At 61.8% G+C, this 16409-nt stretch overlaps 1 protein-coding gene across 2 annotated transcripts; it reads left to right on the forward strand.

Moving 5' to 3' along the window:
- Positions 1-601: 601 nt before the first annotated feature.
- On the forward strand, positions 602-11726 carry ZNF703 (zinc finger protein 703). 2 transcript variants are annotated; one of them, XR_006166156.1, is made up of 3 exons: positions 602-814; positions 1222-3417; positions 10897-11726. XR_006166156.1 is itself a non-coding variant. In XM_042801574.1 (2 exons), exons 1-2 carry the CDS (start codon positions 602-604, stop codon positions 2602-2604), a joined length of 1596 nt encoding a protein of 531 aa, XP_042657508.1. In that variant the 3' UTR covers positions 2605-3455. The 2 variants fall into 2 exon arrangements, 1 of the variants encoding a protein (XP_042657508.1); XM_042801574.1 differs by lacking the exon at positions 10897-11726 and having other exon boundaries at positions 1222-3455.
- The last annotated feature ends 4683 nt before the right edge of the window (positions 11727-16409 follow it).

The following is a 16409-nucleotide window of genomic DNA, read 5'->3' on the forward strand; positions in this document are numbered from 1 at the left end:
GGCCATGCCGTGCCATGCCATGCCGTGCCGTGCCCTGCCGTGCCGTGCCATGCCATGCTGGGCCAGCCGCGCCATGCCATGCTGTGCCAGCCGTGCCATGCCATGCCATGCTGTGCCAGCCGTGCCATGCCATGCCATGCCATGCCATGCTGGGCCAGCCGGGCCATGCCGTGCCGTGCCATGCCATGCCGTGCCGTGCCGTGCCGTGCCGTGCCAGCCCCGCCAGCCGCCCCGCTCCGTGCCCGCCGCTCGGCTCCACGCGGGGCCGGGCCGTGGGCGGCTCTCCCCCACGCGGCGGCGCGGCGCGGGGCGGTGGCGGCGGCTCGCCCCCCCCACCGGCGGCTCTCCCCGCCCCGGGGGCCCGGCCGGGCGCGGATTGGTGCGCGGCGCCGGCCCCCTCGGAGCGCGGCCGCCATCGGGGCTATTTGACGTGTCGGTGGGGCCGGGGAAGGGTTTCGTCTCGCCGGGGCCGCCGCCGCCGCCGCTCCGCCGCCCGCCCGGCCCGGCCCGGCCCCGCGGAGCCCGGCGCCCGCCCTCCCCCCCCCCCCCTCCCCTCCCCCCCCCCCCCCCTTTTTTTTTCCCCGGCCGCCGCCCGCCCCAAATGAGCGGTGCCCCCGGCGGGCCCCGGCCGAGGACCCCGCCGAGCCGCGGAGCCGCGGCCGCCCCGTCGCCCCGGCCGCCTCCCGCCGACCCGCTGCGCCAGGCCAGCCGGCTGCCCATCCGCGTCCTGAAGATGCTCAGCGCCCACGGCGGCCACCTCCTGCACCCCGAGTACCTCCAGCCGCTCTCCTCCACGCCCGTCAGCCCCATCGAGGTCAGTGTTCGCCGCCCCCGCCCGCTCCCCCCCCCCCCCCCCCCCCCCCCCACCCCGGGGGTCCCCCCTGCCCGGGGCTCCCGGCTCCCCGCGGCCGGGCTCTTCCCGGACCGGGGCTCTCGGCTCTTTGCCTCTCCCCGCACCAGCCGCTGCAGCCCGGTTCCTCCCCCCCCCCCCCACCACCACCACCACCCCGATCCGTCTTCCCGGCCGGGCGCGTCCCCCCCCCCCCCCCCTCCTCCCCCGCCCCGTCCACCCGCGCCCCTGCTCGGCGCCGGGCGCGACCCCCCGCTGCACCCAGGATTTTGCGGGTGGGATGCGGAGGGGGTGGGGAGGGAAATGGAGGCCGGGCCGGGGGCGCCGTCGGGGTCCCCCCCCCGCCCTGACCGGCTCCGCTCCGCCCGCAGCTGGACGCCAAGAAGAGCCCGCTGGCGCTGCTGGCCCAGACCTGCTCGCAGATCGGCAAACCGGACCCGCCGCCCTCCTCCAAGCTGAACGCCGTGGCCTCCGCCGGGCTGCCCGCCGCCGAGAAGGAGCCCACCGCCCGCCCCGCCGCCCTGAAGCCCCCGGGCAGCGGGGACGCGCCCCCCGAGGACAAGTCCAGCTTTAAGCCCTACTCGAAGGGTGGCGGGGAGCCCCGCAAGGAGGGCGGCGCGGACAAGGCCGGCTTTCGGGTGCCCAGCGCTGCTTGCCCGCCGTTCCCCCCGCACGCCGCCGCCGCCTCGCCCGGCAGCTCCCGCGGCGCCTCGCCGCAGCACGCCGACCCCAAGGGCGCCGAGGAGAAGAAGGAGCCCGAGGCGGGCAAGCCCAGCCCCGAGGGGACGGGCGGGGGGCTGGGGCGCGGGGTGGCGGAACCCGGGGCGCACGGAGAGCCCCCCTCGGGCCGCAAGTCGGAGCCCCCCGCCCTGCCGCCCGCCGGCCATGTGGCCCCCGTCTCGCCCTACAAGCCGGGTCATTCCGTCTTCCCCCTGCCGCCTTCCAGCATCGGCTACCACGGCTCCATCGTCGGCGCCTACGCCGGCTACCCGTCCCAGTTCGTGCCCGGGCTGGACCCCACCAAGCCGGGCCTGGTGGGCAGCCAGCTGCCGGGGGCTCTGGGGCTGCCGGGGAAGCCGCCCAGCTCCAGCCCGCTCACCGGGGCCTCGCCGCCCTCCTTCATGCAGGGATTATGCCGGGACCCGTATTGCCTGAGCTACCACAGCGCCTCGCACCTGGGCTCCAGCAACTGCTCCAGCTGCGTGCACGACCCCGGCAGCCTGAAGAGCGGATACCCCTTGGTGTACCCCACGCACCCCCTGCACTCGGTGCACACCACGCTCTCCTCCAGCGGCACCCCCAGCCTGCCCGCCCACCCCCTCTACACCTACGGCTTCATGCTGCAGAACGACCCCCTGCCCCACATATGCAACTGGGTGTCTGCCAGCGGACCCTGCGACAAGAGGTTTGCCACCTCGGAGGAGCTGCTCACCCACCTACGGACCCACACCGCCTTGCCGGGGGCGGAAAAACTCTTGGCGGGTTACCCTACCTCCGGGCTGGGCTCCGCAGCCTCCTGCCACCTCCACCTCCCGCCCGCCGCCCCCGGGAGCCCCAACACGTTACCCGCCTCCCTCTCCTTGAGGAGCCCACACACTTTGGGACTAAACAGGTACCACCCCTACGGCAAGAGCCACTTGCCCACGGCCGGGGCCCTGCCGGTGCCCTCCTTGCCAGCCGCCGGACCTTACTACTCTCCATACGCGCTCTACGGCCAAAGACTAACTTCAGCTTCTGCACTGGGATATCAGTAACTACAGCAGCCCCTTCCCCTGCTCCAGCCTCCTCCTCCTCACCCCAACACCCCCCCCCCCCAGCCCCTCCCGCTCCTCCCTTGGACTGTGTATTTATTTACTGTATGTTAGCTTAAAGCTGGGAATATAAGTGCATTAATACACCAATGAATCAATGGTATGCAAAAAGTCTGTGTCCAAAACAAAAACAACAAAAAAAAAAAAAAAAAAAAGAAAAAAAAAGAAAAAAAAAAATTCTTTACTTTGCAGGTGTGGGGCTTTTATTTTTACTATTTTTCCCTTCGGTTTCTTTTGAACTTCTTTTTTTCCTCCCCCTTCTTAATTCCCCCTCCCCTGAGAAATTCTTGCATGATTCCTGACATACAAGGAAAAAAAAAAAATAATAAGGCGGCATTTTCCTCCTCCCCCTCCACGTTTATCATTCTGGGATTCTGTTCCTCTTCATTTGTAAAGTTAACAGATGTAATTTTTTTCAATTTTTTTTTTCCCAATTTTTTTTTTTTTTTTTTTTTTTTGGAAATGTGTTTGGGGACGGCGGCCGGACGGTCCAAGGCCTGGCCGCCCCGACCCCCGTCCCACGCCGCGGCTCTGCCTCGGGCAGCCCCACCCGCACCGCTCCCACCCGCGGCCGGGCCCCGCCGTGGGAAGCAGGACCGGGGGTGCGCGCGTGTGTGTGTGTGTGCGTGTGTGTCCCACACCCCACACCCCCCCCCCCAAACCCCGGGCGGGGGGGGGGCCCCGACGAGCGGCGGCTCCAGGACCGGTGCGCACCGGGAGGGCGGCGAGCGTGGCGGGTGGATGAGCTCCGGCTTGGTAAGTCTGATTTTGTTAATAAATGACTCTTGGTTATATTCACCCTGTGGTGTCTTCTCTCGTCCCGTGTGTCCCGTTTCCCCCACCCCCCACGCGGGACCGGGGGGCTCCGTGGCGGGGCCGCGGGCTCCTGGCGCCATCTAGCGGCGGCGGCGGGTCCCAGCCCCGGAGCCCCCGAGCGCGGCCCCGCCGCCCCCCCCGCATCGCTGCGCGCCCCCGAGGGGGGGGGGGGGGTCCCGAGGGGGTTTGGTGGGGGGGGGGGGAAAAGGGGCTCCCGGTGCCTCCTCGCTTCCTCGCGTGTGTGTTTCCGTGGGAGGGAAGCGCCGGCTTTTCTCGCGCGTGGCGGCGGAGGGAAGGTTCGAGAAGGCGTTTGAGTTGAAATCCTTGCAAAAAGCCGCCCCCCCCCCCCCCCCCCTGCCGCGGTGTTTGTGCGTGTCGTCCCCCCCCCCCGAGGCGCTGCGATCCCTCGCAGGAATTCAGTTTTAGGGGTGGAATTGAAATAGAAAGGGGGTGCGGGACCCGCGCCCGCGTTGGGGGGGTGGGGGGGGGCGGGGGGGGGGGGGGGGGGGCGGCTGAGTGCTGGCGCGGAGTCTTGTCCGTGTGTCCGTCCGTCCCCCGTATAATCTTTTTGCTGTCTGTGCGAGGACCGTGGCGGGGGGGGGGGGATAAATGGCTCTGAAATGGGGGTCGGGAGCTGCCCGGCCGTGTCTCCGCCGCTGCGCACCCCAACTGCGGCCGGGGGGGCCGTGCTGCCCCTCACCCCATGACCCGAGGAAGGGGCTTTTACTCCAGCAGCGGGGACCCCCCGGCTGTGCCCCCGCACCCCCTCCAAATCCCTCGTGTTCCTACTGCCCCACATCACTTTTTTTTTTTTTTTTTTTTTTCCCCCCCTGCTGTTGAGTGCTTTACTCGTGTTGCATTTTGGGTGAGTCATGCAATTAATCCCAGTTAATTGCCTTCTCTATATTGCCTTATGCCCTGTGTTTAAATTCCTTTGTGTCCTTTGAGCTGAAAAATAACGCGCTTAAAACACGGACTTGTTTTGCCAGTGGGATTTTTATTTTTCTGCCCGCTCCTGCGCGCGCGGCCGTGGGCGTGCGGCCGGTGGGGGGGGCCCTGGCCAGGGTCTCCTGCTGGAAATGGGAGAAGCTGGTGGTGCTGGGGGCTGGCGGAGGGGTGGGCAGCGCCGTCCCCCGAGCTCCCCAAGGCTGGGGGGAGGCAGGTTTTGGTGGGTCCGTGGCAACCCCTTGCCGTGCTGTGGAGGCGGCTCGGGTCTGGCTCTGCCCGCGGTGGTCCCGCTCCCTTCAGGTGTGTGCAGGATGAGGGCCTGGGGTTTGCAGAACCGGGTTCAGAGCAGAGGGGGCTTCGCTGCAGCTGTTTGCAGGAAAGGGGGTGCCAGGCCCGGGTTTCTGCTGGGTCCCCGGGTCCCAGCTGGGTGCTGAACCCTTTGGCTCCGGGTGCGGCCGTTCCCCCCTGGCGCGGAGCTCCGCGGTGGGACGTGAAGGCGAGCCGGGCCCCCCGGCCCCTCGGGAGCATCTCTGCTCCCTGGATGTGACCCCCACTCCCACTGGTGATGCTGCTCGGTGTCGGCCTCGCTCGGGTTCTCCCGCTCCCCGGCGTGTAAATCACATCTCCCCGGGCCTCGGGGCTGCCGGGGCCGTGGCGTGTGCCGGCCGGCGAGTAGCTGCCACGGAGCAGCCCGGGCAGGGGGCGAGGGGCTTGCACAGCCGCCGGCCGGCTGGAGCCCCTCTCCCAGGGCCCGACAAGCTGCAGGGCGCAAAGATCCCTCTCCCCTTCCCCCCCCCGAACCCTTCCATCCAAGCCAGGGTGCTCCCAGCTCCCAAACTGAGCCCAAGCGCCTTCCCCCCCACCGGCGGTGGAGGCTGCTCAGATACGTCCCGCCGTGCGGAAGCTTCCCCGAGGAATATTTTTTTTCCCTCCCTAAAGACTGCAGCACCGGGGCCAGACTGTGTAGACGCTGCAAAGTATCATCTGATAGCAGTCGGCACTCGGGGGCTTTATCTGCTAGGGAATGATTGTGTTGCCAATATATTAAATAACTCCCTATGTAATGTATGCCCAGGTTATTGCAGAATTCATTTTATAATAAGAGCACTGGGATGCACTTTATTAATCATTCTGTCTAACAACCTGCACTCCACAGTTTCGGTTTGATTTGATTCAATCCTGTCTTTCTACAAAATATATGGCTGAGTGGGTCAGATAATGTATGGCTTAATTTAGAGTTGTATGGGTTTGAATTACCATTTTCATAATGTGCTGTGCATTAATGTGTTGCATCATTTATACAGAAAAATGTGCGAGGTTTCAAGCCTCTCCGGGAGGCAAAAGTCACCTAAAGGGAACGGCGGAGCGACAAAAAAAAAAAAAAAAAAAAAAAAAAAAAAAAAAAAAGGCCCTTTCAAACCCAGCAGGCGGGGGGTGGTTTGGGCCGGGGGGGGGCTGGGGTAACACAGGTGGGTGTCGGGCGCGGGGCCGGCGCGTTTGAGGCTGCACAGCAGCAGCTTCTCCCGCTCGCCCCGAGCTGCCGGGGACCTCCAGCGCTTGACTCGGCCGTGACCCCGGTGCCGGCGCTCGCCACAATCGCGCCCGCCGTCAGTCACCCCGCGCCACGAGGAAAAAGCTCTGATTATCCAAATACAGTCATTAAAGGGGAAATGTGTTTTTAGGACTGTCAGAGTGATTAATGAGGGTTAGCAATCCTTGCAAATGCACTTGTTTAGTCTAACTGGCAGCCTCTATTTTCCTATTGATTTATTGCGGCAGTTGCCGGGGCTGCGGTGTGTGTGGAGGGAGCCGGGACCGGGCGCTATTTCAGCGGCGGGCGCGCAGGGCTGCGCGGCCGGGGGGCCCGAGCGGCACGGCACGCTTTGCTGGGCCCGGCCCTCGGAGGCAGCCGAACAAAGGCAACATTATACCTTGTGCTGGGGAAGGAATGACTTGGATGCACATGCAGAACAGCTCCGCCGTGCTGCGTGCCGTATAAATGTCCCCGTTTGTAAAGCCCGAAGCCCATCTGACCACAAATGATCTGTCCACCTAATAAATATGTGAACGAAAGAGCGAGGCCGTGTTTTTTTGTTGTTGTTTTCCTTCCTCTCCTGCACGCAAATCCCCGATGTCTTTTAGGTGATGCAGAGGTGTCTGCCCGCAGACGTACAAGGCGTTTCAGAGACCAGACCGGAGCACAGAGTCTTCGAGAGCCGGTGCGACCCACCCAGCGGAGGTCAGCTCAGGCTGCAGAGGCAAGGGCCGGAGCAGAAGCGATGGTGGGTGGATGAGAAGTCTCCCAGCTGCATAAAGCAGCTTTTCTTTCTGCGTGAGCCCTGGTGGAAACCCTGGAGAACATGGGCTCTGTGTTTGTCCTCGCAGCCCGAGCGGCGTGGACATCTCCCGTCCCCTCCGCCAGCATCCCCGCGCCCAGCCCGGAGGTCAGGGGTTTGCTTTGGGGGATGCTTCATGCTGCGTGTGCTCGGAGCGGACCCGGAGGGACAGACCTGGAGGGACAGACCTGGAGAGACAGACCCGGAGAGACAGACCCGGAGGGTCAGACCCGGAGGGACAGACCCAGAGGGTCAGACCTGGAGGGTCAGACCCAGAGGGACAGACCCGGAGGGACAGACCCGTGCTCGGAGACAGCCCCTGCAGCCAACGCCACCGCCGGCACAGCTCCTGCTGCCCGGGGCAGCGGTGACGTGGAGCGCACGGAGCAGAACTGGGGGTACTGGGGTGCAAAGCTGCACCCCTGGTCTGCAGCCGTGAGCGTGGCCCCGTGCCGGAGCCCAGCGCTGCCCCAGGCTGTGGTTTGCCTCCAGCCAGCGTGAGCGGCGGCGCAGCACAAATGATGAGAGGCCTTGGAGGAGGCGAGTGGAGAAGGACAAAGACCTCGAGGTGCTCAGGGAGCCCCCCCCAAGCCGGAAGAGCGTGGGCAAGTGCCCGGGGCACCGCGGCAACCAGGAACGCTGCGGGTGGGAGAGGGATTTCCTCTGGCTGTGAACGACGGCTGTAGAGCCGCTGCCGTCGCTTCCCCGGCCATAAATCGGTGCGTGGTGCGAATCCTCCCGGCGGCACCGGCAGCAGCTTGCACCAGCCATGCACCGACATCCCCACTGTACCAGGACGCCCGGTTTTGGCTGGTCACCGGTTACCCCATGGGAAGTCCCCAGCGTGGTGACCCATGGCCCCGGCTCCCCACTTCTCCTGCAGTGTCTGATCCTGGGTGCCAGAGCTGCCCGACCCACGCCGGCTCAGCGTGGCAATCCGGCAAAACACCCCGGCCCTGGGGCTGAGCCCAAACCTGCGCCCGTTCCCCGCGGAGCGCAGCCCCGCTCGCGCAGACTTACACCGGTGCGCGTGTAAGTGATACTGTTCATTACTGTGATGCATGGTTAATAGTTATCTCTCTGTTTATTATCGTGATGAATAACTGAAGAGTCGTAATTCTGTATATACAAATGCTTCAGCTAAACGCTCGCCGGAGAACGCTGGGGGAGACGCTCGGCTGACAGCTCAGCTCGGTTTACAGAGTATATTCCTGTAGCTCAATTCACAATAACAAACAGATTTCCACAGGCCATAATGTTTTCTAACACGGTGCTTATGGAAACCTCCCGGAGCAGCTTTACCGTGACTTCACCCCACGTTCCAGCGTGGTGCTCGAGGCGGGCCGGGGGGGCTGTGACCTGTGCGGGGAGGGGCCTTTGCAAGAAGAGCCGGCGGGACACGGCGGCAGAGCCCACCCCGGCGGGTTGGGCAGAGCTGGGTGGCACGCTCACCCCGCCGCAGGGTGCGACGCGACCTCCGCCAGCACCGCCTGGTCCCCAGCACCCGGGATCGTCCCTCCCGGCCCGGCAAAACCCGGAGGCAGCAGGAGGACACGCGGCATGCCGGGCATCTGGCAGCTTTGGGGGGCTTCATAACAGCCAGCCGGCAGGCACCCCACCAGAGCAGAGAACTGAAATGGGGTTTTTTTTTTGTCCCCCTCGTCTGCAAGAGGGCAGCTCCCCGGCGGCATGCCAGTGCCCACCACAGCGGCTCCTGCATCTCCACTGGCCACCAGTGCCTCATTGGGAGAGGGACGTGCTGCTGCTCTGAAGGAAAAGGGACTGGTGGGAGCCTGGGGGGACTGGTGCCACCTCCTGCAGAAGGGGTGGCGGGGCTCTGAGAGCGAAGGACAGAGGAAAGGGGGGACTGAAGCGTTTAAAAGATGTGCTGGATCTTTCTTGCTGAGCCCTCACCGCCTTCTCTGTGCTCCTCTCCTGCTGAGGAGGGAGGAGAAAGGAGACTGAAGCACCCAAAAGATTTGCTGCGTTTCTCTCCTGGCTCGTTTGCTCACTACCGCCCAGACCCGGCTGACGCCACGCTCCTCTCCCACTTTCCACCCTAGCCGGGCGGGGAGCCGGGAGCGATCAACCCTTTCACCGTCCCCGTTTGGGACCAGCGGCCACCAAGGATGGGATGCCCATTGCCCCCTCGACAGCAAAGCTGGCGGTGAGGCCGGGAGCCCCGCTCCACCGGGCAGAGCTCCTGCAGTAGTGACTCATTTTTTCTGCCACAGCAACGGTTACCTTCGCGGGGTTTCGTTCCACTTCCCTGCACAGGCTCAGTGACATCCGTGGGGCTGGAGCGGGACAGCGGCCAGGTCCTCCCTCTCCAAGGTGGGAAGAGCCACGTTCTGTGGAAAATGTCTCTGACATGAAGCAAAGTGTGAGCAGGGAGCCGCTGATTTGTCACAGGCGTGGAGCAACCCGAGGTTTGCAAGAAAATTATTGCTCAACCTGGCCCAGATAACAGCCCCTTGCGTGGCAGGGCTGGGAAGGGGAATTTGCCACCCCAGCTGCTGGAAAACGGAGCCAAAAAGCCCTTTGTTCCTTCTGGGGTTTCTGCACATGTCTCAGGCTCTGGTTGAATTTTTTGTTAGGGACAACTGCTTGGAAAGGGCTCGCTGGGTGCACGCCTCACCCGCTCCCCCAGCTGCAGAGATCTACTCTGCCCCCATTGCTGCGTTGATCATTCCTGAACTTTTCCGACTTGTGTGCCCCGGCGGGGGAATCCTGCACCGGCGGACCCCCGCGCCCGCAGCCCCTCCGCTAGCTCCGGGCCGTGGCTGGCTGATGAACCTTCCTGGCTTTTCCTGGGGTGAAAATCCAGGCGAAGCCCTGGCGCAGGCTCCAGGAGTGCCAGCCCCAGCAGCTGGGTCACTGGCTGGTGCATCCCGGTGTGAAGCAGAGCCCGCAGCCCTCCGTGGAGGGAGCTCTCGCAGAGTTGGGGGTCTGTCGTGCCATTTTGGGGGTCTGGCTCATGCTGCTCGAGCACTGGGGGTTTGCATACAGCACCCGGCGTGCTCCGGATGCGTTTGGGGGGAGATGGAGGCTGGGGCAGAGCTGGCACAGGGCTGGTGGCTCTGGGGGCTTGGCAGGGGGTGCTCCGTGCGGGCCAGGGCACGGGGAGAGCTCAGCCCTGAGCCGCAGCACAGCCAGAGAGCGGGCAACGGGCACAGGAGCTCCTCTGGCCCCCGGCCTTTTGTTGCGCCAGGTCGCACCCCGCTTTGCACGGCTCGCACCCCGGCACGGCGCAGCGACGGGCTTTTGGGGAGAGGGGCCCATTTTCTCCGTGGGGTGAGCGGAGCGGGGTACCAGGGATGCTGCCGGCATCCCGCCGCCGCCCTGGGGTGCCCCTGCTCATCCCTCTCCCCCGTGCCCTTCTCTCCGCCGCCGTGAACGGCCCTTTTATCTCTTGGGTAGGTACAAATGGAGCTGTCAGATGCGATCAGCCCCACGATATGACAGGTTGCGGGAGCCGGGGCCCCTCGAACAGAGCAGCCTTGTCTGTCAGAGCCGCCTGACACTCCCCATAATGGCCAGATGGATGAGACTCTGAAAGTAGGGCCCGGCGCGTTTTCAACTCTATTTTGGGTGAAAACACTTCTTGAAAGATCTTGAAAGGAGCTGGCAGTTTAGTAGTTCAAATGATTAATGAGCACTGGCTCTGCCGGGTGGATTTCTCGCGCCGTGCCAGCAGCTGGGCTGCTCCAGCGGGCCAAGACACGCTGCACTCCCCCCGGCTCCCCCCGCGCCCCCCGGCTCCCCCCGAGCCCCCCTGGTTTTCCCGGAAATGACACCAACGCGACAGGCCCCGCATATGGAAAAAGTTAAATATAAATTACTGCTGAAAGAGGCCTCGCTGAGCGGAGTTAGTTAAAGATGTTTATGGATTCAGAAACACGGGCCTGCATATGTATTTAGGGATGACAAATGTGATTCAATAAGTAAGGAATTTCTCCGTGGGCTGAGGCGGGACCCGCGCGGCGCGGGCGCTGCTTTGGGCTCTCCGGCTCGGCCGCGCCAGCGCCATAAATCCTGCAGACAGGCTCCTTTTTCCTTCCCGGGCAGCTCGGGGTTTATTTTCAGGGGTTTTTTTTTGTTGTTGTTTTTTTTTTTTTTCTTTTTTTTTCCCCAGATCAGACCGAGTCGCTGCATCTCCTGCACTTGGGACGTGACAGCACTGCTCCGTGCCTGGACCCTCCGCGCGCATCCCCCCGGGGCGGCTCCGGGGGGCTTGGGAAAAGGCGATGGATGTTCCGTGCGGGTCGCTGGGGACTGCGCCGTCCACGCCACCACCCGTGCCAGGCACGTCCCTGTCCCCAGGCTCTCCCGTCCCCCCCCCGGAGAGCCGTGCTCAGCGGAGCAGCCGGACCCTTCAGGACTGTCAGCGGATGATTAATGGCCAACAACTCCGAAACTGCCCCCCATGGCCAGTTTGGGTTTTGTTTGACCCGGTGCTTAATGAGTTCAGACACACTCCTGCGAGCCGCTTCACGTGGGCAGCTGGGCAGTCTCATGGAGCCCGGTGGGGTGGGGGGTACACGCATGTCCCCCACCCAAACCGCCCTGTGCTCCTGCCGCGTCTCGCTTGGGGCGCGCAACATCGGGGATCGCACCGAGCTAATGTGAGACACCCCGAAACTGAACTCCAGCTGCCGGGGCGCGGGCCGGGCAGGGATGCTGGGTTTGGGGTGAGAGACCCCAGCGAACCTGCAGCGATGGGCAGCGCAGGAGCCGGCCCCTTGGCTCCCCCCGATCCTGCTGCCTCCGCGGGACTCACGGGGAAGCGCCATTTCGGGGGGTCAGCGCCCGGCCGGGCTTTTGACCGACAGCCACATTCCTTTGTCCTGATTTTATTCGTTAGCAGCGTTTGGCCTGGACACAGAGACAGCTAATGAGGGACTGAGTTTATTGCAGTTTGATTTTTCTGTTAAAACAATACAATAAAATAAATGCACTTGGAAATCTGGTATGTGTTTGTACATAGTAGATTTATGGCTCTGGAGGCTTCCAGAGAGACGCAGCCTTTCATTCCCTTCCTTATTGGAACAGATCATATTGCAGAGTTTAAAGGGCTCTGGAGTTGTGATTTATTTGAAGGGAGAAACTAGGGAAATCCAACTATCTGTTCCCTGGCTCAGATCATCCAGTAACTCTATGGCCAAGGGGATGGATCTGCACCTCCTCCACAGATTTTTCATTTTTTTTCCTCCTGTCGCTTACATTATCCCGCTCTAAATATATCACCGAGACAGGGCTGACTCCTGACCTGGGCTTCAGCACCTCGCCGAGGCTTCCCCAGCCCTTCCCGGAATCCCACAAATAAATCACCCTCCTGGAGCCCTCTCCCAGCTCCTCCGCACCGCTCACGGGACAGGACCTGCGCGGGGCCGGCCGCTGCCTTCAGCCAGAGCAGAGATCAAGACAGAGATCTTACTTTTATCTCTGGGATCGGGTGACAAATCCATGCCACCGGTCCCTGCTTCCTTTCGAGGGAACCCTTTCCCCTCCCTCGCTGCTCTCCTGGCATTTGCACAGCCCCCGGGCAGAGGAGAGCACGGCGGCTTGGATGCAGGTCAGGATTTGTGCCTGAAAACCTTTTTCATGCATTTTTTTTAAGCCGCTGACCCCTGCCTTGTCCCTGCGGCTCAGCTGGACCCGCCGATGGGGGGATGACGCTGCAGCTCCTGCATCCGAGCGGGACCGTGCTCCGGGCCGGGGCTGCCGCGGCCGCTTCCCTCCCGCCCTCGCAGAGGAGAAGCGGCTTTCGCCCCTCTCTGAGGTTTCCTGCACCCCAGGGATGAAGCACCTCGACGGCTGCGGTGGGGACAACCGGCGCATCACCGCGACGGCTTGACACTCGGAACTGCCGCGGTGCACCCCAGCGCCATCCCAGTGGTTCCCATCGGCAGGAACAGGGTGAGACTGTGCCCCCCAGCCCAAAAGCAGGCTTTTTTCTAAAGCATTTGGCATCTGCAGGCAGGAGCTCTCTGAGTTTTTGTGCAAAACCCCTCCTGCTTTTCCCCGGTCCTGGGTACCTCTGGGACGTTTGGGAATGACCAGTTTGGGTCCCGCCAGCAACATTCATCCCTCCCTGTGCCGTGTCGGGAGGCCCACGGGAGGAGATTTCCCTTCGCCGCCGCCGTGATCTTGGCTGTGGGGCAGACGAAGAAAGGGAAGGAGGTTTCCAGCCCGGGCGGGCACCGGCTCTGGCAGCCACTCCATCTCAGCTTCTCCAGCCCATGTTTTTCACAGGGTGTTTTCTCCCCCTGCGCACAGACGGGCTCTGTTTGCCATTAGCTTCCCCTCCTCTGCCCTAGGAGCTGATCCGAGTGCTAATTCTCACGCATGTTTCGGGTAAATCTACTTTCTTTCCCGGGATGAATTGTGGTTTCCAAGCACCATTAATCATTTCCCTTTAGAAAACAGCGTCGGGGGGGCTGGAAACATTGCTCCTTTATTTACTGGGAAGATGACCTGGCACGCTGGCGCCTGGCCACGGGGCTGGCGTCTGCGGGACGATGTGGAGCATGGAGAGAAGCCTCATGGTGAGCTCCCCTCCGCTGTGCTGGGACGGCGCCATCGGCTCCCACCGGGACCATCCCCACCAAGGACAAACCCCCCCAGCCCCGAGGTTGGGGGTGAGCAAGAGCCCGTGGAGCAAGAGGATGGAGGATGGAGAGGAAACCGCTGCCGAAATGCCACGTTTTAACCTTTTCCCAAGAGCGTCTTCCCAGAGGGGTTGTTTCCCCGGGAGCTTGTTTGCACCGTGAGATGTGTCGTGGCGACGGCAGAAATGCCAACCCTGTTCTCTGCCTGCCCCAAGTGCCCCTCGAAATGCCTGGGACATGAAATCGGGACCTTCCGCTTATCGCCCACCGGCGGGGCTCGGGTGGGCAGCGAGTCAAAGGAAACTTCTCCTGCCCCGATTGCAGCGAGGGTAAAGAGGTGCAGCGAGCACATGTGAACGGTTTCCTCATTTCCAGCTCCGGACTGTCAGAGGATGATTAATGGCCAACGCCGCAGAACTGCCTTGATTGCCAAGTGCTGTATTGTTAGCACTGACATGTAACGAGCCCGGACATACTTTAACACAATTCTGTACCGTAATCTGCAAATAATGTTCGATAGACTTAATTTGTTAAGTATTTCCCCCCGCACAGCCCCTCTCCCCACCTTCCTTCCCTTTCAGAGCCGTGTCAGAGTGGCCAGGGGCCCAGCCGAGCCCCCTGCAGCCCCCCAGCCCCGCCGCAGCACCGGCAGCCCCAGCTCTTGCCAGGGATTTCCCTTGCCAGGCTCGGCTGCTCCTTTAAGTTTTGGCCAGGGAGCAGCTTTCGCTCTTCTCCCCAGCCAAACAAAAGATTCACTTTTTCTGCGCTTTCAACCCTGCGCAAGTTCAGTCCCCCACTGCTGCTGTGGTCCAGTAAGAGCTGCAATAGTTACTGGCAATTTTGGGGTTCCACCGGATGACTTCGGGGCTCCCCAGGCCAATAAACAGGTCACCACGCCAGCCAGACCCAGGGGAGGGGGCCCCTGCACCCGGAGCAGCTCCCAGGTAGCAGCCCCGGCGGAGCCGCTGTGAGTCACAGCAGCACCGAGTGCGCGTGGAGCTTGTTTCACCCTCGAGGCACTTTGCAAACATCGTATTAAATAGTTACGAGGCATCGCGGTCAGTGAAGCACTGGGTTTGCCTTTTAGAGCAGCTTCCCCCAGGAGAGGCAGGGCAGCTGAACTGGGCCGTGCTGGAGGGTGCTGGATGGGGACAGGGATCCGAACGAGGATGGGATTGGGGGGAAGATGGGATGAGGATGGGGATGGAGATCAGGATGGGGATGGAGATGGGAAGGGATTGGGATGGAAATGGGGAGGGGATGGGATGGGGATGGGGATGGGGATGGGGTTGGGATGGGAATGGGGATGGGATGGAGATGGGAATGGGGATGGGTTGGGGATGGGAAGGGATTGGGATGGGATGGGGATGGGGATGGGATGGGGATGGGGATGGGGATGGGGATGGGGATGGGGATGGGGATGGGATGGGATGGGAATGGGGAGGGGATGGGATGGGGATGGGATGGGAATGGGGAGGGGATGGGATGGGGATGGTAATGGGGATCGGAATGGGGATGGGGATCGGAATGGAGATGGGAAGGGATTGGGATGGGAATGGGGCGGAGATGGGATGGGGATGGGGATGGGATGGGAATGGGGAGGGGATGGGGATGGGGATGGGGATGGGGATGGGATGGGAATGGGGAGGGGATGGGGATGGGGATGGGGATGGGGATGGGGATGGGGATGGGGATGGGGATGGGGATGGGATGGGAATGGGGAGGGGATGGGATGGGGATGGTAATGGGGATGGGATGGGAATGGGGATGGGGATCGGAATGGAGATGGGAAGGGATTGGGATGGGAATGAGGAGGAAATAGGATGGTGATGGGATAGAGACCTGAACAGGGATGGGGATGGAACTGGTGAGCTAGAGCTTTCCCCCCCACCGCTCCGGCTGCGCACGGAGGTAACCTTAAACGCCAAAGCAGGAACCACGGGGACAGAGTTTTTCCACCCCTATTCACAACTGTCAGGCGGTGATTAATGGCCAACAGGCTCGAAATTGCCTTTATTGCCAGCCCGGCATTGTTACTTGTGACAGCTAATGAGGTTAGACAGACTTTTACACAGCCCTTTACCCGGCTCCCGGCGGAGCAGCCCTGGGGGTTCGGTGCCCCGGGCGGGGGGACCCTCCCTGCCCCCCAGCAGTGGCCAAGCCTGGGCACGTCCCGGGGGGGCTGTCCCCCCACCAGCCCCGGGTCCGTCCCCGCGGGGCCAGGGGGAGGCAGCGGGCAGCCCGGGACCGTGGCGCTAACGAGAGCGCCCAGAGACCTTCAAACTTGTCTCAATTAAGTTTGCAGTAAAACCTGCGAGATATTTTTATACGGGCTCCACTGCAGCAAGGCGGGGAGGAACGGGGCAGGGATGAAAAAGTTTTCAAGTGCCGGGGAGAAGTGGGTGTAATAAACCATTTGTTCATATAAAAAAGCCTGTGCTGTTAAAAACCAGAGAGCCACGGCACAGACACCACCGAATGTTCCTGGCCCCAGGTCAAGAAGTAATGATTTTTTTGGCTTTTTTTTTTTTCTTCTTCTTTTTTCGGGATTATTACAAATAATATTTACCTTTGTGCTAGTTCACATCTTGATGCTGTTAAACACGTGGCCGCAGCTGGTTTCCCATTCAGGGTAATGATATAGCGCCGATGTTATGAAGTAAAACCTCGCCTGCAAGCCAGAACACCCCACATTTAAAAATCTATTACTTTTCAATATTATATGAATGTATTTTGCTTCAGCTCAGAGCAATTTCCTAGTTTACCCTTATTAAACTGAGAGGGGGCTGAGCAGAGGTGCTTGATTTATGAAACACATACTAGATTCATTAAAACCTTTAAAGATTTAATACATTTTATCAAGGCCCTAAATCTGGGCGTTTAAAAAAAAAAAAAAAAAAAAACAACTAATACAGGGTGTATTTCATCTCTGGCACCCTTTTGCGCTTATTTAAGAGCTGTAAAATTTGGATTGACAAATATCACGGATATTTCATTCCTTATTTCTAAATGCCGCTGACTTCTCCTGACAGGTTTG

This window comes from Tyto alba, unplaced genomic scaffold (assembly GCF_018691265.1).
Source record: "Tyto alba isolate M040663 unplaced genomic scaffold, T.alba_DEE_v4.0 Super-Scaffold_34, whole genome shotgun sequence".
Taxonomy (NCBI): Eukaryota; Metazoa; Chordata; class Aves; order Strigiformes; family Tytonidae; genus Tyto; species Tyto alba.